This window comes from Protopterus annectens, chromosome 12.part0 (assembly GCF_019279795.1).
Source record: "Protopterus annectens isolate FY-2018-M chromosome 12.part0, PAN1.0, whole genome shotgun sequence".
In the NCBI taxonomy this organism is placed as follows: domain Eukaryota; kingdom Metazoa; phylum Chordata; order Ceratodontiformes; family Protopteridae; genus Protopterus; species Protopterus annectens.
Window position 1 is genome coordinate 523,395,391 of NC_056746.1, and position 21,743 is coordinate 523,417,133.

The following is a 21,743-nucleotide window of genomic DNA, read 5'->3' on the forward strand; positions in this document are numbered from 1 at the left end:
TGGGTTTCAGAAGGCATTCAGATATAGTGCTTGTTAACTATCATAAACACACTTCTTTTTGCATCTTTCATTACATCATCATTTTATTAACCGATTTTATATTATAATCCACACAGGTTTTAATCACAACATTCTTGTTTTTTTTTTTTTTTGCTACATGTGCATAAATTTAAAGAAGTCATTCTCTACACTTTTCCTGTCTTTTGGCACCAAGTATTATTGTTTTCTAATCTTCCCATATATTTTGTAAACTGTCATTCTTTACAAGAGGTGAAGAAGGATTTGGAAAGACATGGAGTAGATACAACTAGCTTGTCAGAGCTGTTGCATCTTATGCCTCATTTTTATTTGATACTTTGTTCCACATCTTTCTGAGATTGTTGCTATTAAACAGAGACAACAATCACCTCCGTAGCATAGAGTTTTTGGTCCTGATTGTGGCCAATACAGTCTGGGTTTGACTAGCAGCCTGGAAGGTGGAGGAGCCAGCCAGGAAGAGATTAAAGCAAGAGAAACTAATTGCAAGAGCTCCACTTGGGAGAAGGGCCCAGGATTGCAACAAGGAATTCTGAGAGGCATTAATCTGCATGTAGTCTAGATGGAGTCATAGGTGTGCAGAAGCACATGGTTGTATGGGATGTAGCTAAGCAGTTACTGCAGCAAGCTTCCCATCCACTGGGGGAGGGTCATTGTTAGGCTCAAACAAAAAAAAAATCTTCTAACCTCTTCTGGGTGATAGCTATGACTCCAGGATCTTGCCTTCCTTTCCTATTAGTCTATGATGCCTCAGGTTGAAGAATAATCGAGCCAATATAGATCAGAAATTTGATGGTCAAGGAGGGGATGCAAGCTTTAATTCTTATTTATTTATTTTTTTTAACAGAGACAACTAAACAGTACTATATTTTTTATGTGAAGCTTCAAGAAGCATTTACTAAAATGAGTCGCCTATATGACACTATCGAGCCAAATGTGATAGATGAGGCAATGCTTCAGAGTGCTGTTGAAGAACAAGGACCCAAGAAAGAGGCAGGACGCATTGCAAAACAAGACGGCATTGACTTTAAGGATGTAGTACAGCTCCGGCTTGACTTTAGAAGTAAGATTTTTATACAGCTATAATTTTTGTGCATCTGCAAGAAGTTGGTCACATTGTGATTATAATTACTTTTTATTGATAAATGGAAGTTTTGTCGATGAGGGAGTACATTTTCTGGGTTGAATTTGAATTATCTGCCTTTTACCTTGTTGTAGATGGAAAATGTATACTTTCTATGTCGTTTAAATAAAAAAACACTTTATATGCATATTTTATTAGACACACACACACACCTAGATTTCAGACTGTAATTTATGAGGTTCTGGGTTTCACACTTGGGTCTGTTTTTAATAGCCTTCATAATTTCGTTGTCTGAGGCAATTTTCAAAAGAATTATGTGAATGGTATGAGGTAACTTGAAAAAGTGTAAATCTTAAAACATATTGAGTGGCACTAGATCAAGTATGAAGAAAAGTGTAAGTGTACTTAATGTTTACAAATACAAGGATGCACTTCATGTTGTCTTGGGCTAAAAGTGAGAGATGCTGTAGCCATAAAGCTAATCAAAGACAGGAATTCTCCTTCAAAATATAATTTATTAGACTCTCCTTTGTTGTACTAGAGGTTTAAGCCACCCTGGATGTTTCACATATGCTGTTTAGTAATTTTGGTAAACAGACTTACCATGACCTGACTTTGGAAAGGACTCTTCTTTTTTTTTTTTTTTTTTTTTTTTTAAACATACTTTTCCTCCACTTTCTGATGATTATTAGCCCCCTTCCTGGCCATATGGCCCTTTCATTCCCCATCATTGAGGGTGAGGATCAACTGGCTAGAACCATCATTAAGGCAGCTGTCAGTACTAGTTTGTGTTTTTTCTGCTTTTTCTATAGCATCTCTGCATATGCTTGGCTGCAAGAGAAAGAGAAGTGCAATGGGCTGACCATGAATGATATTCCCACACTTCCACAAGTGATGTTGCCTTCTTACAGTCCCACCCACCAACCCTGAAGTACAGTAGGCAATTCCTTCTAAGTGCAAGACCTCTCTGCACCCCCAGAAGAGGTATGCAGGTGATATTCATTCACTCCTCTCCCTCCTTCAGTGCTAGAACTGCTTCTCTAACTCTGGTCACCAGGTCAGATTCAGGCCACCATCCCTGTGTACCACAACACAGGCAAGGACTCTGATTTTTGAAGCAGTATTCCTAACATCTGGGTTTTTGCTTACTTATGTCTTTCTTGGTTTAGCCAGTCTTTCTTAGTGGTTAAATGCTCCCTTGTGTGAGGCTATTGTCTCTTGCTGAAACTCCACTGTTCCTTACAAATACAGCATTCCTAGATGCCATCTTTTCTTTTGCTTGCTACTTCAGAATCATTGTTCTCTCTCTCTCTCAAGCTCTCTCTCTCTTTTTTTTTTTATATACTCTTTCCTACCTTCAAGTGACCCTGCCTGATGGCTCCAGTACCGACAGCCAGTCAGCTCATTCATTCCATGGGAGCAGTAGCTGGGCACCCTGGAGCAAGGCAAGAGCCCTATAACCCATTCACTCTTGTTCGGGATGTCTTATCAGGCCATCCTTCTATCCAGTAGTGACAGTCTTGTGGTGCAAAACAAGTCAACTGTCTGGTTCCTTGGAGCAGACTACCTCTATGCTGTCTGCAGACTCAAAATGGCTGTTGGGTTTTGGAGGAGGTGTGTGTATGTGTGTATGTGTGTGTGTGTGTGTGTGTGTGTGTGTGTGTGTGTGTGTGTGTGTGTGTGTGTGTGTGTATACACCTTCTATTCCTGGATTCAACAGATAGTCCATACCTGACACAGCATAAGCCAACATGGCTGCCACAGGTAAACGATACACCCAGCCAACACCAGACATCACTAGTATTGCAGCTCTAGCACCAACCCATCCATAGATGAGGCTGCTGGCATTGACCACACAAGCTTATCTTCCCCACCCAGTCCTTCAGATGCTAGCAGCAATAATTTGTCTCTTGACTACAGGCCACTCAACATAAATAGTTTCTTTGGCAATTTTGGCCATGTATATTAAAAACTTTTCAACTTTTTCTTATTTATGAAAAAATCTATCTGTCTAACTTTTCATTTAAAGAGGGTTTTATTGAGATAAAATGCTACAGTCTAAAGCCCTTTTGGAACATGGGAAAGATGGTCTTATTGAGCTTGTACGTGGTGAAAAAGAGATTAAAAGAGCATTTTGTTAGATTATTTTGGGAGTTGTCCCCTGCATCACTTTAAATGCATATTAAATCAAAGTTGCCTCACCTAGGTTATGCTAGCTGTTACCCCTCCTTCGTGCACCTGGGTTCACTAAAACCATCCCTGAATACCTGAATAAAGCGACTTCACAGTTTATTACATATTTAGCTTTGTATAATGTCTTCCTGAAGTGCACCTGAATACTGTCTTGCTGAATGTTTTTTTGTCAGTGCTCCACTTATGACATTAAAAATTGTGAACATTTTAAACAGTGTACTAAAATAAGAAGACTTTTAAAGCATTTTTATCACAGAAAAAAATGTCATGAGTTAGATAAAAAAGAAGTGAAATTTGAGAAAGGAAAAAAACAAAACAAACAGAAAATGTGAAATAGATTCTTTGAGAGTCTATATTAGAATCGCGAAAGCTGACTTTCGCGAGTACAAATTCAGCGACACATAAATGTCGATGTACGAAAAGAGCGAAATGCAGAATGCTGAATGTATTTCTGGAAGCAACAGCGCCATACAGGTAAGGTAAACACAACTGAACAAACCTAATGTAAAACAATTTTCAAATGTTTTTGCAAGGGGGCAAGCCACCCTCCACCCCCCTACTTAAATATACCAACTCCGAGACCACACTACAGTGGGGAAAAGGATTTATTTCCTCATCCCCACGATCACCCTGCTGGCCAAGGAAAAACGTTCAATGTTAAGTTGTCTATCTCGCCTTCATTCTTGATGGATGGGTTCGGAGCCGAACCTCGGCTCCAACTCGGCCTTTTACTAAAGCTCGAGAGCTATTTACTGTCTCGAGGCCTCCCCTTATCCCACAATGCTAGGCGTCAGATACCCAGATCTCGTTTGCCGCTTCAGCTACGAGGTTGCATTTTTTTTACCGGCTCCAGGTCGTATAATTCTTTTATTACTTCCTATAGTCAGGATTGTTAAAATTTATAGATAGTTTTTGCTATTAGTTTAATCTAATCTTGTAACCCCTTTAGATCCCACTTAAAAAAACTTTTTTCCCTGTCATTACAGAGCCCCTCCCCTCCCTTCCCTATTTAGGGTAGTGTTAGGCCTTTCTATTCTTTTTATATATTGTATTATATATACATAGATAATTGTTGTTAGTGTAACTGTTAGTTATAGTGGTTTTTTGATATCCTTATTCTTATCTAGTGCGTGTGTGTGTGTGTTTACTGTTTTAGGGCACTAGTTAAAATTTTTTCCTTGGTATCTCTTTGTAATGTTTAAAGATACCAAGGTTTCAGGTTTCAAGAAGTGTGACTCATGCTGTCAGAAGATGTCTCTGACAGATGGTCACACTTCTTGTGTTTATTGTTTGGGCCCCCTACACCTGCAGGACTCTTGTTCGGTCTGTCATGCCTTCAGTCCGAGAGTCCTGCAGGAGTGTAGGAATAAACTCATTTTGAGGGGCTTGTTGAAGCCAGAAGGCTCCCAGGCCAAGCCTTCGTCAGGGAAATCATTAAAGCCCACCAAACTGTTGGATCCCTGTTCGGGGCCGACGCTGAGCGGAGCTTCTGCTTCCTTGTCGGTTCCGGCTGGAACCGACACTTCAGGGCCTCAGTCGGCTCCGACTCTACTATCGGAGCCTTCTCTGAGTCAAAAGCATTCGAGGTCTCCCTCCTTAGAGTCCGTTGGTTTTGGTTCCAGGTCCCCATTACTACAGTCGGAGCGGAGCCATAGATCCCATTCCTCTCGGTCCTCCAGGTTATCGGATCATGACTTAGAGAGGGTGGTCAGTAGGCTCCTAAAGTCGCAGGCACTGGCCAAAATGTTGACTAGCCCTTCTCAACAGACTGTGGCTATCTCTGTTGCTTCAACTGTTCCTCCTCTGACCCTACCAACGTGTTTGGAGCCGGAGCTCGTTGGGGCTCGAATCGTCAGAACATCAGTGCCGATACCACACCTTTCGGCTCCCTCGTCGGCTCCGATCTCTTCATTGGTTCCGTCCTTGGAGGGATCCGGGTGCCGAGACTCCCTCATCGGCTCCGAGGGGGCGAGTGGCATTGGACCCTTGTCCGACCCCATTCTTCCTCTCGGGGCCTCGGCGCAGGTGAGCTCGGCCCTGACATCGGCCTCGGAGCTGTCCCTCTTGGTGCCGGAAGGGGTTCACATCTCTTCGGAGCGGGGACCATCTTCTCTGCCTGATAGGGGTGCCTTTGAGGTCATGAGAAGCATGCTGACTCCGGTGTTGGCTCCACGATCGACCCCTTCGGCTCCTCCCCCATGGTGACTGCATCAGTCTCTGTCCACCCTCCTGACCCCAAGCGTGGAGAACAGGTGCTCCAGGTAGCCCCATTGGGGGATCTTCCTCTTCCGAGGCCTCCCCTGATCATTCAGAAGAACCCCCTCGAAATAGAAAATGTAAGAGGAAACATGTTGACTCCCCCGAGTCAGTCACCTCGGACACCGACTTGGAGGATTCGGAAGGGTCCCCAAGGTCCCCCTCTAAGGATGTATCCTTTTCAGACATCCTTGAGATCCTAAGGCAGAGGGGGAACTGGACTGCCCTTAACCCTTTCGTGGACGAGTCAGTGTACCTGGATGCGTTTGGTTCTCGCCCTTCCACCTCCTGGGTGTCTCCGCCTTCCGACCCACTCATGGAAGTGGTGGCTCGGAAGGCGTGGACGGCCCCGGACACAGTGGAACCAACTCCCCGCAGGCCCAGAAAATTCATCACAGCCCCATCCGATAAACAGTTTCTTACGAAGGGTGTCCCTTTTGATGCCATGGTGGTTGCAGCAGCCACTAAGAAGGAGCTGGCTGACCCTTCTGTGCCTGTCCATCCACCTAATAAAGAATCTAGGACAATGGACAGGTACGGGAAGCGGATGTTTTCTTCAGCGACCTTTTCCATGTGGTCACTGAACTATCTGTGCCATTTCACCCGCCTTCAAAGGGATCTCCTTAAGGAACTGGGTGATACCCTTCAGGATCCATCTGCTGCGGGGTCTCAGAAAAAGATTAACTCCCAGCTGGCAACCCTTAACTCTATAGTTAACTCCTCCATGCGGCTCATTTCTTATGCAGCCAATGGGGCCAGTAGGGCTGCAGGCACAGGCGTGGCTTTGAGAAGACATGCCTGGATGTGGTTATGTAACTTTGCTGACCCCTTTAAGGTGTCCTTCACCAATACCCCCTTCGATGGTTCGGCTTTGTTTGGACCAAAGGTGAAGGATACACTTACCAGGTGTGAGCAGGAAGGCATGACTCTCTATGCCGTGGGAGTCTGTTTTTCTACTCCCTCTAGACCATACCCTAAAGGTCAGAAGAGTGGAAAAATGTGGTTTCGCAAACCCCAGGGAGTCGTGCCTGACACATGTGGCGAGTTTCCCTCCAGAGGCAGAGGAGGGAACAACAATAGATGCCGCCTGAGGGGCAGAGGGGGTCCGCAAAATCAGGGTAGCAGGGAATCCTTCTCTGACAAACCCTTTCAGCACCCCTGAGGGACTGCCCAACTGTCCACCTTCGGAGGCAGTCGGGGGGAAAATTGTCATTGTACCCAGAAGCCTGGCAACTCCTCACACAAGACAAATGGGTACAGTCGATCATATCCGAGGGTTACAAAATCCCCTTTGTCCACATCCCCATACAAACAAACAAGTCCCTTCCAGATGTTCCACCCGGTCTAAGGGAAGAAGCAGTTCTAGAAATTTCAAAACTGCTAGAAAAAGAGCCATCCAACCAGTCCCAGCAGACCAGCAAGGATCCGGGATTTACTCCAAGTTCTTTTTGGTGCCAAAAAAGACAGGGAACTGGAGACCCATTTTGGATCTCAGCAGGTTAAACAAATCTGTTCAAAGAACAAAGTTCCGGATGGTCACGCTTCAGTCCATTCTACCCTTTTTGGGTCAGGACAATTGGATGTGCTCTATAGACCTTCAGGATGCGTACTACCATATCATAATGGACAGACGCTCCAGAAGGTTTCTCCGCTTCCGGCTGGGAGCCAGTCACTATCAATTCAGAGCCCTGCCCTTTGGTCTCACCACAGCCCCCAGGGTGTTCACCAAATGCATGGCAGTGGTTACGGCTCACCTGAGACGGTGAGGATTCCAGGTGTTTCCATATTTAGACGACTGGCTCCTAACTGCTTCCACCAGGCATCAGCTAATCCGAGCCAGAGATTATACCATACAAACTTGCTCCAAGCTAGGTATCTCTATAAACTACGAAAAGTCTGCATTGTCGCCTTGTCAATCTATAACCTTTATAGGCGCCATTCTAAATACAAAAGAACTGTCGGCAAAACTTCCATTAGAAAGAGTATTAGACATACGCCGACATGTTCAAACATTACTACAGTGCAAAAGAATTCAGGCCAGATTTGTACTGAAAACCTTGGGTCTCATGGCAGCAGCAATCACATTACTTCCCCTGGCTCGATTTCACATGCAGATTCTTCAGTGGATGCTTTTTACTCAATGGTCCTTCCAACAGCTTCCGATGTCTCACAATATAATAATCACCCAATCATGCAAAGACCATCTCTCTTGATGGATGGTCTCCCCTCAACTTTTTCAGGGCAGACCGTTTGTCCTTCCTCCTCCGGTTGCCACGGTGATGATGGATGCCTCCCTGATCGGGTGGGGGGGTCATTTTCAGGGCAGGACTGTCCAGGGCACTTGGCAACCCCTAGAGTACCACCTGCACATAAATGTCTTGGAGATGAGAGTGGTACTTTTAGCGTTGCGAGCTCTTCAGGACTCTCTACCTACCGGGACTATTGCAGTTCAGACGGACAATGTCGGTAGTCTGGTACATCAACAAGCAGGGCGGAACCAGGTCCTATCCCTTATGTCGAGAAGCACTCAGACTCTTCCAGTGGGCAATCTCCTCTCAACGGTTTCTGATAGCAATGCACATCCCCGGGAAATCCAACGTCATAGCGGACAGGCTAAGCAGAGCAATTCTTATGCCTTACGAGTGGTCTCTCAATCAGTCAGTAGCGGAAAAAATTTTCCACAGATGGGGTCAACCTTGCTGTGACCTTTTTTCAACCCCTCTCAACAGCAAGTGCAGTGACTTCTTCACTCTCTTTCCCCTCCCAGGCCATTCCTCCAGAGACTCTCTAGTTCACGATTGGCCCCAGGGTCTTCTCTATGCCTTCCCTCCCTTTCCCTTAATTCAAAAACTGATTCAGAAAGTGACGGCTTTGGGATCCAGGATGATCCTCATAGCTCCTTACTGGCCTCGACAAATTTGGTTCCCATTCCTGCATCGTCACCTGCTGGAGCAGCCCTGGAATCTGGACCCAGTGCCAGACCTCTTGATCCATCAGTCAGGCGAGCTGCACCAATCCCTTCGCTCTCTCAACCTCACAGCTTGGTTGCTCCACTTCCAACCTTAGCCAGGCTTCCACATATTTCTCAGTCAGTGCGTGAAATCATACTTTCTTCACATAAGTCTTCTACCAGCAAGACTTATGCTAGTAAGTGGAAATGTTTTTCCCTCTGGGCAGAGGCCAGGAATATAGACCCCTTTACAGCCCCTGTCCATAACGTGTTGGATTTTTTTGGCGGAACTTTTTCGAGCAGGTTCCTCGTCTGCCACCATTAGGGTCCAATTGGCTACTATTGCTAATTTTCATGTTGGTCTATCAGAGTCCAGAATCATGTCCCACAAACTGTGTAAGGCCTTTCTTAAGGGGACTATTTTACTTAGACCCCCGGTTAAAGATCCCCCTCCTCTGTGGGATTTCAAATTGATATTCGCTTCCTTGATTCCCTCCTTTTGAACCTGCGGCTTCTTGTTCCTTAAAGTTACTCTCCTGGAAGACTCTCTTCTTAGTAGCCATCACCTCAGCCAGAAGAGTATCGGAACTTCAAGCCCTTTGTATTCGCCCTCCTTATCTTATTTTTCACAAAGATAGAGTTTCACTCAGGACTGATCCTTCCTTTTTACCCAAAATACTCTGAGACAAATCTCAATCAGGCTATTGATCTTCCTGTCTTTTTTCCCAATTATTCAAACAGAGCTGAACAAAAGTTACACTATTTGGATGTTCACAGGCAATTACGCTTTTATTTGGATAGGACTAAGCAGACAAGAAAATCAGATCAACTCTTCCTGTCCTATGCTGAGGGCAAGCAGGGCCTACCAGTTTCTAAGGTAACCTTGTCCAGGTGGTTGGCCTCTATTATTACCTTGATCTACCAACTGAGACATAAGGAACTCCATACAAAACCAAAAGCTCATTCCACCAGAGCATTGGCTACATCGGTAGCTTTTCAGGCTAGACGTCCAATGGAATATATTTGTGCTGCAGCCACATGGGCCACTCCTCATACCTTCATTTCACATTACAAGTTGGATGTGGCCTCCAGGAGTCGAGCTGATTTTGGTTCCACTGTGCTGAAGAGTCTGTTTCAATGAGCCACCCAGGGCTAAGGTGCTAGGGACACTGTCCCATCCAGCAAGAATGAAGACGAGACAGACAACTTAACATTAAGAAGTTATGTACCTACCATAATGTTCCATGTTAGTTGTCTTCATCTCGCCTTCTTTCTTGCGTCCCACCCTCCATCCCCCTAGCCTGGTCAGGACCGAGAGGAATCTCTTTTTGAGGCCTTCTTCCTATGGTTGACTCCTTTTTAGGTTACGTCCTCCTCTGCTTGTAGCACTGTAGGTAAAGCTTGTGGTGGGAATTGATGTTTGTTCCTTGGTGTTAGCTCTACCTAAAGAGATCTGGGTATGTGATGCCTAGCATTGTGGGATAAGGGGAGGCCTCGAGCCAGTAAATAGCTCTCGAGCTTTAGTAAAAGGCCGAGTCGGAGCCGAGGTTCGGCTCTGAACCCATCCAGCAAGAAAGAAGGCGAGATGAAGACAACTAACATGGAACGTTATGGTAGGTACATAACTTCTTATTATTCTGCAGTTCGCTCTTTTCATCCTTCGCTATTTTAGTACATCGACATTTATGTGTCGATGAACTTGTATTCGCGAAAGTCAGCTTTCACGAGTCTAATATAGACCCATTCTTTGACTACAGTATCTAGATCTAAAAAACTAAAAGAAAAAACCTAACAAACAGAAAGCAGTGGAGAAGGATAAAATAAAAAAAATAGAAAAAGGCTGTTCTGGTTTCAATCGTAACACACTCGAAGGACTTGGAGCAAGTCAGTTAACGAAACCATTCACCTGGAATGCTCCTGAAAAGAGACTTCCGCCTAATGGATTTTCCTGGTTGAGAAATGAAGAAATAAAACATAAAAGTAAAATGATCACACATCAAGGAAATGCAGCCTCTCAGAAAAGTTGAGGGTAATAACCAATATTCATAAGGGGGAGAAAAAAATAAATGTACTCTTCACTGATATTGGTACTAGAAGAACTTAGTGAAGGGAATATGATATTTTTAGATTAACCTTTGCCGCTGAGGCTGAGAAAGCAGCCTTTAGGGTGAGAGTATCCCCAGAACATGCATTTTGTGTGTGTGGCATAAAACTCCAACTACCTTTAAAGTAATGGCCTTTGCAAAAAAAACACCTTCAATAGTGCAAAACCAGTGGAGGTATTGACACCATTTTAAGCACTGTTGCTAGATTTCTGCTACATCATGACAGAAAATAACACAGGCCCAAGTCTAGCTCTAGCCACCAGTGCTATCCCATTGAACCCCAGAACATCAAGGGTTCTCTAATACAACTACTTTCCAAGTCTTTTGCAGTTCCTCAAGATTATACCCCTTTCTTCATGTCCTCAAAACAAGGTCTTCCTCCATCCTTCTTCATCGTCTTCCTTGTGGTTGAGAGAATTTTATATGAAATGGATGAATTCACCTTCAGAAGTAAACATTGAAGAATGGGACTGCTGGCTATCATCGACAGAGTCCCCATACAGAGGGTATAACTTTGGAGGGAAGAATTGATTAAGGACCACAGCATGTTCTTCCAAAATCACTGCTGCAGTATTCCCAACAAGTGGGATATCCTGCCAAGAATAGCTGTCCATTGTTCCTAAGACCCTTCCTGGCCATATCTCTTCATCTGTTTACCTGTAGAACCAAAAACTCAAACAACTCATGTAAAGCACAATGTTATCTGAGTCTTTCTGCCCTGACATACAGCTGCTTTCTAAGAAGAATTCTAGGAATCTTAAAACAAAGGCTTTGGCTATACAGCCCTTACCAGACTTTTTGTCATTTTTATGTTTATAAATTCTTGGAGGATGTGTTCTTTTAATTCCATTTAAAAGATATTATAATGAGATGATAGGGATTATTTTATTGCATAGTATAGCAAACATTTTTACCTATGAATTTATTTGTGAGTCTGGATTGAAGTGTTTTTTGTCCAAGACTTATTTAGAAACCTGAAGGTAGATCCTGCTGCTAGAATCATAAAGTCTATACAGTATCAGAAGAAAATTGTGATCATAGCTACAGTCCACCTAATAATCAATGGTGGTGGACAGATCTAGAAACAGAGTCAAGACTTCCTCGAAGCCTGGCTGTTGAGCCATAAATTACCTCACACGTGGCCCAAAACCAGATTTTGATTTTAGACCAGGTCCAGCAAATGCTGTTAAAACTTCTTCTGGTTGTTGATACCTGGGGTGAAAGTTAATATAGTTTTCATCACCTGCGATAAGGTTGAGAAGTGTACCTTTGAAGCAGAGGATGTTTCAAAGAGGTCAAGTAGCAATGGAGTGACTAACAGGAGACATTTGTAGCCATATTTAACTATTCTCTAATGATATTAAGGCTATGATAATACCTCCTTATTTAAATAAAGCAGCTTTGGACATTTTGCTGAAGAGGTATTCTGAGGTAGAGAAAAGAAGGGAAAACCATGCAGTGAAACAAATGTTTCAGTGTATTCTAGCACAGTATGTCAGGTATGCCAAAAATGTTTCATACCTATGAAGCCATGTTATAGCAAGTAGCATGCATTAGGGGCAGCAATGCAGGGCTTCTCAATGAAGTATGTTTAAAAGAGCAGGGCTGAAAACTTTTACAAGGAAACGTCTTAGAACAGTTCTGTGCTGCATTTATTGATTTGGTTGAATTTATCGCTGTTTTGCAGTCTGCAGTTGTTAAAGGAATGCCATCTGTTTGTTACTGTACTGCTCTTAGGTTGTTTTAACAGTATTGTGATATGCCCTAACCTCCTCTGATACTGCAAATGCTGTTCTGAGTTTGTCCAAATATTTCTAAGTTTTGCAAAGTTTTCCTGTATTTATAGAAGTTTTCCTATGTTTGCACACATTTCTCTGTATTTGGGAATATTTCTCAGGAAGGAAGGAAAACTTCATGTCTGCACATCATGCAAATATGGTTATTTGTGGCTTGTATATAAGCAGACCTCTCTAGTTTAAAATCTTCTATAGGTAATGCTCTCCATAGTCTCCCACTGTTCATAGTTGCTCGAAGAGGTGCCAGTTTGTGCAGAGGGCAGTACCACTGCAGGTCATCTTATAGTGCACTACTTAACACTCTCACTTAGACCTTTAAGTGAATCTTCCTTACTCCTTCCCATCTACTAAGGATCTGTGTAATGGATAAATGCTTCCCTGTCATCTTTGTTTCTGGCTGGTAGATATCAACATACTGAGATAATGTAGTAAGTGCCTCATGCTCACTGACAACATTTAATCTTAGAAAAGACAAACACAGCTCTCACATACAAACACAAAAAATGCAAATCAGGTTGTCAACATTACACTCAAAACGCTCACTACCAACATTGAGGAACAAACACATAGACCCACATATGCAGAGGTTACTCACATATCATCTACCCAAACCTCCAAAACTTCCTAAAAGCATCTCTCAGTGGCCCCGTGCACACACCTCACAAAACACACAACTCTGAAAATTATGGTATCCTAGTAGCCCTGCTTCCAACCCCATAAGGCAACACACCACACAGCCAAACATTCTAGTTACTGGGGATTCCATTGTAAGACACACTGATGTCCTCCTTACAAGGCTAAGCAAGGAGGTCACAGTGAGCTGTCTGTCTAGAGCCAGGATCCACCAGATCATGCAAGCATTTGGGTCTTTAAACCAAAAGTACCAGTATGGTAGAGTCATAGTCCATGTGAGCATAAATGACCTAAGATGTACCTCACTGGACTATATGAAGAGAGACATGATGGAGCTCTCTGAATATGTGTCCCAGGCAAGTATGAATCTAGCCATGAGAAGCATCCTACCTTTAATTATGATGATGCCACAGTACTAGCAAAATTACTGACTTTAGCAATTGGCTTAGGTTCTGCTGTCACAACAGGAGGATCCATATATGTTAGTTTGGGAAGACATGATCAACAAACCACAATGCTTTGCCAGAGATGGTTTGAAGCTGTCACCATTTGGCTTCTGGACACTGACAAAAACTTTATCTATCCCCATAGTGTCTTTTTTAGGCTGTGCCAAGTTGTCATGGCTGCATAGAGGAGGCACTACCTGTCCAAGTCAAACTTATGATTACTGGCAAAAATAAACCACCTTGGTGGACCCCTAGCACAAATAAGCTATTCAACAAAATGGAAAAAATCCTCTCCGAAGACAAGAAGGAACAGACAAAGCAGTGCAAAAAGACAGTCACCAGTCTAAACAAACAAACAAATAAATTAGAGAGTTGGTGAAATCTGCCAAAGCAAACTACAAGGCAAACACAGCCTCCCAGGTGAAAGATAACCATAAAGGTTTTTTTTTAATTATGTTTGTGACCTTGAAAGAAATGCTCAGCAATATGCCAGGTTAATAACAAAGGACAACACTTACACCCAGCCTGAAACTATAGTAAACCTGCTGGCCAACAAGTTCAGTTCAAACTCCCCCTCATCACCTCCTACCACATGCAAAGAAATCCTGCAACCATCCCCCTACCAGTCATTATGAGGGAACAGGTCCTTACTGCTCATTAAAGCCAAAAACACAGCCTCCATGGGTTCTGACAACATTCCAGGATGCTTCTTAAATAGCTTAAAACAGAATCTATCAAGGCCATTAGAAACCCTCTTCAACCACAGCTCTGGATGGGCTTTGTCCCAGAGGAATGAAGAACTGCAACAGTTGTCCCTCTGCACAAGGGGGACCCATCAACTGACCCAGGGAACTACAGAACCATAAGCTTGACAGTCTTAATTGCAAGGCCAAAGAGAGAATTATCAGACACCTGCTCAATAACATCATAGGAAATCTCCAAACACTGGACCAAACCCAATTTGGCTTTGTCAAAGTGAGGTCTTGCCTCTCAATCTGGTGGACTTTTTCGAGAAATTCATCAGGGCCATGAATGAGGGTAAAATAGTACACACTGCTTATCCAGACCTGGTGAATGCTTATGACACAATCCCCCACTTGGGGGTAATAGATAAGCTTACTGAGGTTAGCGCAAACCCCTATATCATCAGATAGGTAACAAACTGGCTCACTGACAGGACACATGCTGTCCAGATAGGTGAATCCATTTCTGAAAAGAAACCTGTTACTAGCAGTGTCCCATAGGGCTCAGTGTTCTAACCCCCTCCTGTTTAGTATATACTTCTCTGAAGTGAAGGCCAGTGTTGGGATCCTCTGGCTCGCCGATGACTTTAAACTGGGAATTCCCAAATGATGTTGCCATCCTACAAATAGGTGTAAAAATGACAAATGATTGGTGCCAAAACCATGGTCTGAGACTAAATGCTAAAAAATGCATAATTATACCCTTTGTTAAATTGGATATCCCTGCAAATTATAATATTGATAGCACACCCCTAACAGTAGATCCAGTGGTGAGGAACCAAGGAACACAGATAGATACTAACATAAACTTGACTACCAGGTAGCTATGGTAGTGAGGAAATCTTTTTGTGTGGCTCAACTTATAAGTACAGATGTGTCATCAAGATCAAAGGAAGTCATAGTGCCATTAAACTCAGCCCTCATCAGGCCCATAATCAAGTATAATGCTTCCTTCTGCAAGTACCTAACTAGGCACTTACATCAATTAGAGTGGCCCCAGAGATTTCTGATTAAAAAAAAAATACAAAGTGCAAGACACATGTCTTATGCAGACCGACTAAAGGCCCTATCCCTTTATTCCATCTCGTATCACTTATTGAGAGGTGACTTATACCTAACCTACAGGGCATTCTCAGATCCAGCTCTGATGAAAATGTTACTAATTCACAAGAAAAATTATACAAGGGTTGTACATTCTATGGACCTGAACTTTATTTGTGACTCTTAACAGAACTTACTGGATAAGCAGATTCTTATCCCAGAGGCTACCTCATCTATGGAAAAAACTTCCCATCTTAAGAAAACAAAGCCTGGCCCTCACTTTCTTCAAAATGAATTTAATAAATGGATGTGGAACCATAAATTCACTCCTTGGGTACTGCCCAGTCTGTAAAAAGACTCAGGGATCCAACACCTAAAGACGCACTATCCTGATACTACCCCATCCCATAGCTGGGGAATTAAGATACAGTATTGTCATATCTTGGGTATTAGCTAGGGTTGTAAAAGCTTTTGTGCTATTAGCCTAGTAATCACCTATGAACTGTGAATTTTGTGACAAGCCACTGATCTGGAACAACTGGTAGCAGTCTTATCAATGATTACAGAAGCATTCCTCATAGATATAGTCTTAGAATCTTTCCCCAGGGATGCCATTCTGTCTTCCAACACCTATCCAATTCCTGTCATGTTCAGAATATGCATGGGGCATCCATCTGAAATGCTACAAGGTAAAAGACAGTTGGATTTTCAAAGGAGCATTTGTAAACTAAATATTATGGAATAGAGGGCAGTATTTCTGCTCTTAAAAGCCAATGTAGTGAAATCTTCACCATGGAGCCCTTCAAATGAATACAGATGACAGGCAGTAAAACTAAGGGATATGTGCACTATACAATTCAATGCTGGATGTTTAGGAATGGGTACTCAGTTTTAAACCAAATCTTCAAGTCAGTTTACCTGATGGTCTTATTAAACAGGACAGTGTGCATAGTACATTAGCAATAACTGAACAACACTGTGTTATTAAGTCTAAAGGCCTAATGAGGATCACAGTGACTGACAGGGTAACCATTTGAAATGTCAGGCCCCACTAGAGACAGTCAGGATATGTGGAGACTTAATGGCCAAACATTGGACTTGGTATATACAAGTCTGAGATGCCATTTCTCAGAATATTCCCTTTTCTCCAAGGTATGGCAATCTCAGAGTTGGTATACATAAGTTTGGAGGGTGGGGTGCAGAATTTTCAAGATTCACTCTTCTCCAGGTTTTTGGTCTTTTTTTTTGGCACTTGGCATTTTGAGTGCTGACATTTCAGTAGGAGACAATTAGCATTTGTTTTGTCTTATTTTATTTATTCGTTAATGGAGTGCACTCACTGGATGCAAGTGCCCCTTTTCAGATGCAATCTGGTAGTGCTGTCTGGTTATGTGACTTGCTCAGAGTTGCACAGGATACAAATGGAGTGTGAGAAAATAAAATCCTGGATTACAGGAAGCAACTCCTTAACAGTGCAAAGTTTTTAATGAGTTGCTTCCTGTTGCTCAGGGTTTGATCTTACTGTGTATATCAATGTTCAGACTCTGAACTTACTTGTGCTCCCGTGTTATCTTATGGAAGCTTTGCAGATAGATACCTTTTTCTTTCTTTGGGCACATAATCAATCTTATGCCTTTCTTCTATCCTCTGCTATCTGGAATGCTATCTGGAAGGGACTAGCCAAAACAAGGACTGGAAAGATAAACCATACTCTGGTGATGCCAGATGGCTAAAATAACTATGATCCACATTACATCTTCACTTAACACATTGCCTACCTCTGTATATTCCCATTCATAATACCTTACCAAGGGTCAGGTCAGTACCAAACCTGAGATCGTTGTCACAGAAGGAATGCTGCTAATGCCTAAAATGAAGTCTCTGTTTACAGAATATAGTCACATTTTATTTATTTATTATTTATTTATTATTTTATTTATTTTTATTTTACATTTGTCACATATAAAAGGAAGTTAGGAGAGCTGCAGAAAGAAAGTCATAGCAAAATGGTAGATATTTTACCTTCTGAGTACAAAAATGATCTACTAACCCAAAATATTGCCTGACTACTTAAAAATTATAAAACAGTTATGAGATATGTTTGTTTTATTTGTCAGCAAAGATGCATTTCTCTGCAGTTTCTACTTCCATGCCAGTATTTTTCTCAGAATTATACAGATCTTTCCATTAAATATAAACAAAGCAAATGCAGAGCAGCACAACAGTTGAGACGGGATACCACGTAATAAATATGTAAAAGTCAGTTCCAATCACCATATACGTGGTCCCCTGATGGCAATAAAACGAAAATCAAAAACAGTTCTCACTTCGAAACATTCCAAATAGATAAATCCAAATTATAGAGCTCGACAACAGCGTTAATGAATAAAAGATAACTTTATTATTGACATCGAGTGAGCGCTTTCGCCGACTGGCTTCCTCAGACTCTTAATACATTCATAAAAATCTCACTTCTTAAAAAGCCCACCATTGATCGTCATTGGATACAAACTCCCATTCCCCTTTAAAATTTAAAGTGATACACTCTTCATGTCCCATGTTAAATAAATAAACTGTATTTGCTGTTCCTAAACGGGCATCTGACCGATCATCAAACAAAACTGATACCCAGTTACACCATTATAATTCAGCGTATATACAATATTCACAAAAACTCATAAAGACAATCACTCACATAAATAGAAACTGGATAAACCAGAAAACATGAAAAATGTGTACATGATTAAAAAACGTTGATGGGAACAATCCAACACGTAGCATTATTAAGGCATTGATTTGTCTACTCATCTAAAACTGGCAACTTTGTAAGGTATCTAAACATCAACCTAGAGGTAAGGGTATTTCTTGTATTACGTCTTGGTAGACGTTTACAACATTTAAAAATCCATTAGCTAAAAATGCGTGTATGGCGTAATTAAAACATTAAAACAAAGGTGTCACTCCAAAGCTTGATAGCATTCACTGTCAAAAGTGTCTCGATCCACAGTGCTTAGCCTTACAAGCCTTAAAAAACACAATGACTTAAAAAATTTACTAATAACCATTTTTTGACAAAATTTGCAAACGACAACCTCCTCAGAAGAACATCATTGTACTTCGTTTACATTCAAACCACCATATGTATGCTAAGAGAATGCTTGAACTCACCCTGCCTAGTGAACTAGTGCATGGGAGTTATACAACTAATGTTGGCTCATGTTAGAAGTTTAATGAAACAAAACATAAAAAACTTGCTTTAATAATGGTCTATATGGCCCTAGAAGGACGTATTAAGGAACAAGGGGGGCACAGACTCTCTTCTATAATCATGTCAAAGACTCCATAGGGTGACCATGCAAACAAAATATTATGTGTAAAAGTTCTTATAAGCAATTATTGTTTAGCACATGATGTAGCGAATAATATATTTAACCTCGTTGGAGTATTCCACCCTTTAACTTCTTTTAGTATGACTGTGTATTTCAGACATCTACTTACTAATGTTTCTTTCTACACAGTCTCCTACTCTTCAGAAAGGGCTTTATTTGTACTTTGTCATTGAGACCAGGGGGTATATCTGATCTCCATCTAATAATCCACCTAGTCTCATGTTCCAATGTCCTATTTATCAAATCCCCTCCTCTAACACCTTCTGTAAGTTCTTGAATTACACAGAATTTAAAAGTATGAGATGTGCCTTCTTTCTTATTATGCCTTGCCAAGGCATTGACATCAGAGCCCATTCTAACCTGGTAGTCATGCTCTCTAATCCATTCTCTTAGTGTACGGTTAGTCTTTCCTACGCACGCAGTGCATGAATTGCATGTGGCGACATATACAATGTTCCTACTTGCACAGTTGGTATTAGTCTTAAAATAGAATGTACGTCCTGTTGTTGGATGTATGAACGTACTACTCTTATTAATAAAAGAGCATTGATTACATTTGCCACATGGCATTGTATTAATACTCTCATCTCTCACTCTGAGGGTACCATACCTCGGCCTACATAATATATTTTTCAAATTGGGGTGGTTTTTAAATGTGACACGTGGTACTGTTCCCACGACGTCACTCACTCCATTATCAGAAGTTAAAATGTCCCAGTGCTTATACATAGCCCTTTTCACTTCCAAGTTAGTCTTACTAAAAGTTAAATTAGCTCTTAACTCATTTCGAGGTGTTGATAATTCACTGTTTGTTTGTTCACATTGTTCCAGGAAATAGGGTCTAGCACTGCTAGTCCTCAGAGAATCAACAACCTCCATGGTCTCACAGATTTCTTCCTCACAATAACCCCTCTCCAGAAACATTCCCTTCAACTCTTGTCTCCCATTTTCATAACACACTTGATCTGGATTAAGTCTGGATACTCTCATGAATTGTCCTTTTAGGACGTTGTTAAACACATGTCGGGGGTGCATGCTTCGTCTGTGTAGCAGATTGTTCCTATAACACCCTTTCCTGTGTATGGATGTGTTTAACAAACCATTAGGTAGTCTACTTATAACCACATCCAAGAAAGAGATGTTTAAGCTGGAAAAGTTCATGGTGAATTTTAAGAACTCCGTGGTCATGTTAAGGTAAGTGACAAACCTAGTAAGGGATGCCTCATCACCCAGCCACACGAAAAATAGGTCATCTACAAAACGACAATACATACCTGCTAACTCCTCAAACAAAGGGTTGCCACAGAGATATTTATCCTCCCACCTAGCCATGACTAGGTTGGCGTAGCTATTGGCACAGGATGTGCCCATAGCTACGCCATCCCTTTGCAAATATATGTCTTCGTTGAATGCAAAACATTGTTCATGAGGATAGTTTCCAGTAACAGTGTGACTAAATCTATCTTTTTATCTGAAAAGTGTGAGTGTGTCTTTAAATATTCTGTAATAAAAGTAATACCTGTCTCATTAGGAATCACTGTAAAGAGACTAACCACATCTAAGGTTACTAACAGGAAATGTTGGTCACTTTCCAGGTGTTTAGTGTAAGAGTACAGATCTAATAAGAACTGTTTACTATCCTTTAGTATTCTTCTATTCTCATTTACCAATGGTCTAAGTACATCCTCTAAATAAATCGAGAGGGGTTCTGTGACCCACCCTTGACCCGCTACTATGGGTCTCATCGGTGGGTCAATACTATCCTTGTGGACCTTGGGGAGTCCCTGAATGACCGGTATGGTCGGGTCTTTAACCCTGAAGTATTCATAAAGTTCTTGAGTTATGTGGAATGACATGACTAGATCGTCCAGTGTGTGATATCAATTTAGAGCTTAGTTTTAACTACATGAAATTACTAATCGACTTTCACTTGCCGGAAGAGAAGAAATTGAGACAGATGGTGAATGAAATGTTTAATGACTTTAAAACTAAATATATTGAAAATGTATATGTTGCGAGACTTGAAAGAGTCTTGGAAGATGTTATGCTCATGGAAAAACGGATGCTTGACCAGAAAAGAAATAAGATTACAAGGGACACACGAGATTTTTTAAATAATCATGTTTTCACATGGCCTAGAGATAGAAATGAGCATCGACAGGGTGGCAATGGTTTAGTTGAACCGCTTGGTTCTAATATTAGCACAGTAAGAAATAATGTCCGTCAGGCTTTAAACATGACTACACATACAGTCAACTCCGTAGGTTCTGATCTGATCAATGATATATGAGCCACAACTGTAACAGCAGCTAGGGATGGTACTGACAATTTAGAACAGCATGGTACGACGGATATGAACATAGGGAGTGAGGTACAGACTACAGAGTGTGTGAATGAGAGCGGATTAGGAGTAGGCCTGCGTCAGTCACCTTCTACAGGAGAACGAGTGAATGTTGATCTAGGATTGGGAGTGGGAGGGCCTAACATTGATTGTGACTCCTCAGTAGGAGCAGCAGTAGTAAGACCTAAAACGAATTATAGGATTACACCCACGAACATATTACCTGCACCCCTTCCTATAGCTCAGAATTATTTTTTGGAGAAGAAACGTGCGACAAGCAGGGGGAGGCAGAAGAGGAAAGGGTCAGCAGAAGAACAGCACGGCCCCACACTGAAGAAAATGTGGGGGAAATTAGATCATTAGTTATTAATTTGTCCACCAGAACTTTGAGTAAGTTTGAGGAACAAGTTCTTAACAAGGGACTTGGCTTTATTCCCACGAAGGAAAGTGATTTAGTAGATACGATCATAGACACCAAACTTTTTGTTAGGAACATACAATTAAGATTAGATTTTGGAGAACATAACAACCAGATGGGTACCAATAGATTTCGTGCAAACAGTGTGTATGTACCAACTCTACATCCTACAGTAGAAGTTTTTGGGAAAGTATTAGAGAATGACATCTATAGGAGTTTTCAGAATAGAAAGCCGAATAGGCATGGGCAAAACTTAAATTATAAGCAGAGGCAAGCCCTGAAAGCTTTAAGATGTGACCATTCAATTACTAT

The 21,743-nt window shown here is 41.8% G+C and overlaps 1 protein-coding gene across 1 annotated transcript in view; it reads left to right on the top strand.

Annotated features, from left to right (window-relative positions):
* The first annotated feature begins 883 nt into the window (after positions 1-883).
* Positions 884-21,743, top strand: part of DRC3 (dynein regulatory complex subunit 3) — a 557,555-nt gene continuing 536,695 nt past the window's right edge. The window contains exon 1 of the mRNA XM_044089663.1: positions 884-1,099. Coding sequence (XP_043945598.1) covers positions 940-1,099 — 160 coding nt within the window. The 5' untranslated portion in view covers positions 884-939. The remainder of the gene's footprint in view (positions 1,100-21,743) is intronic.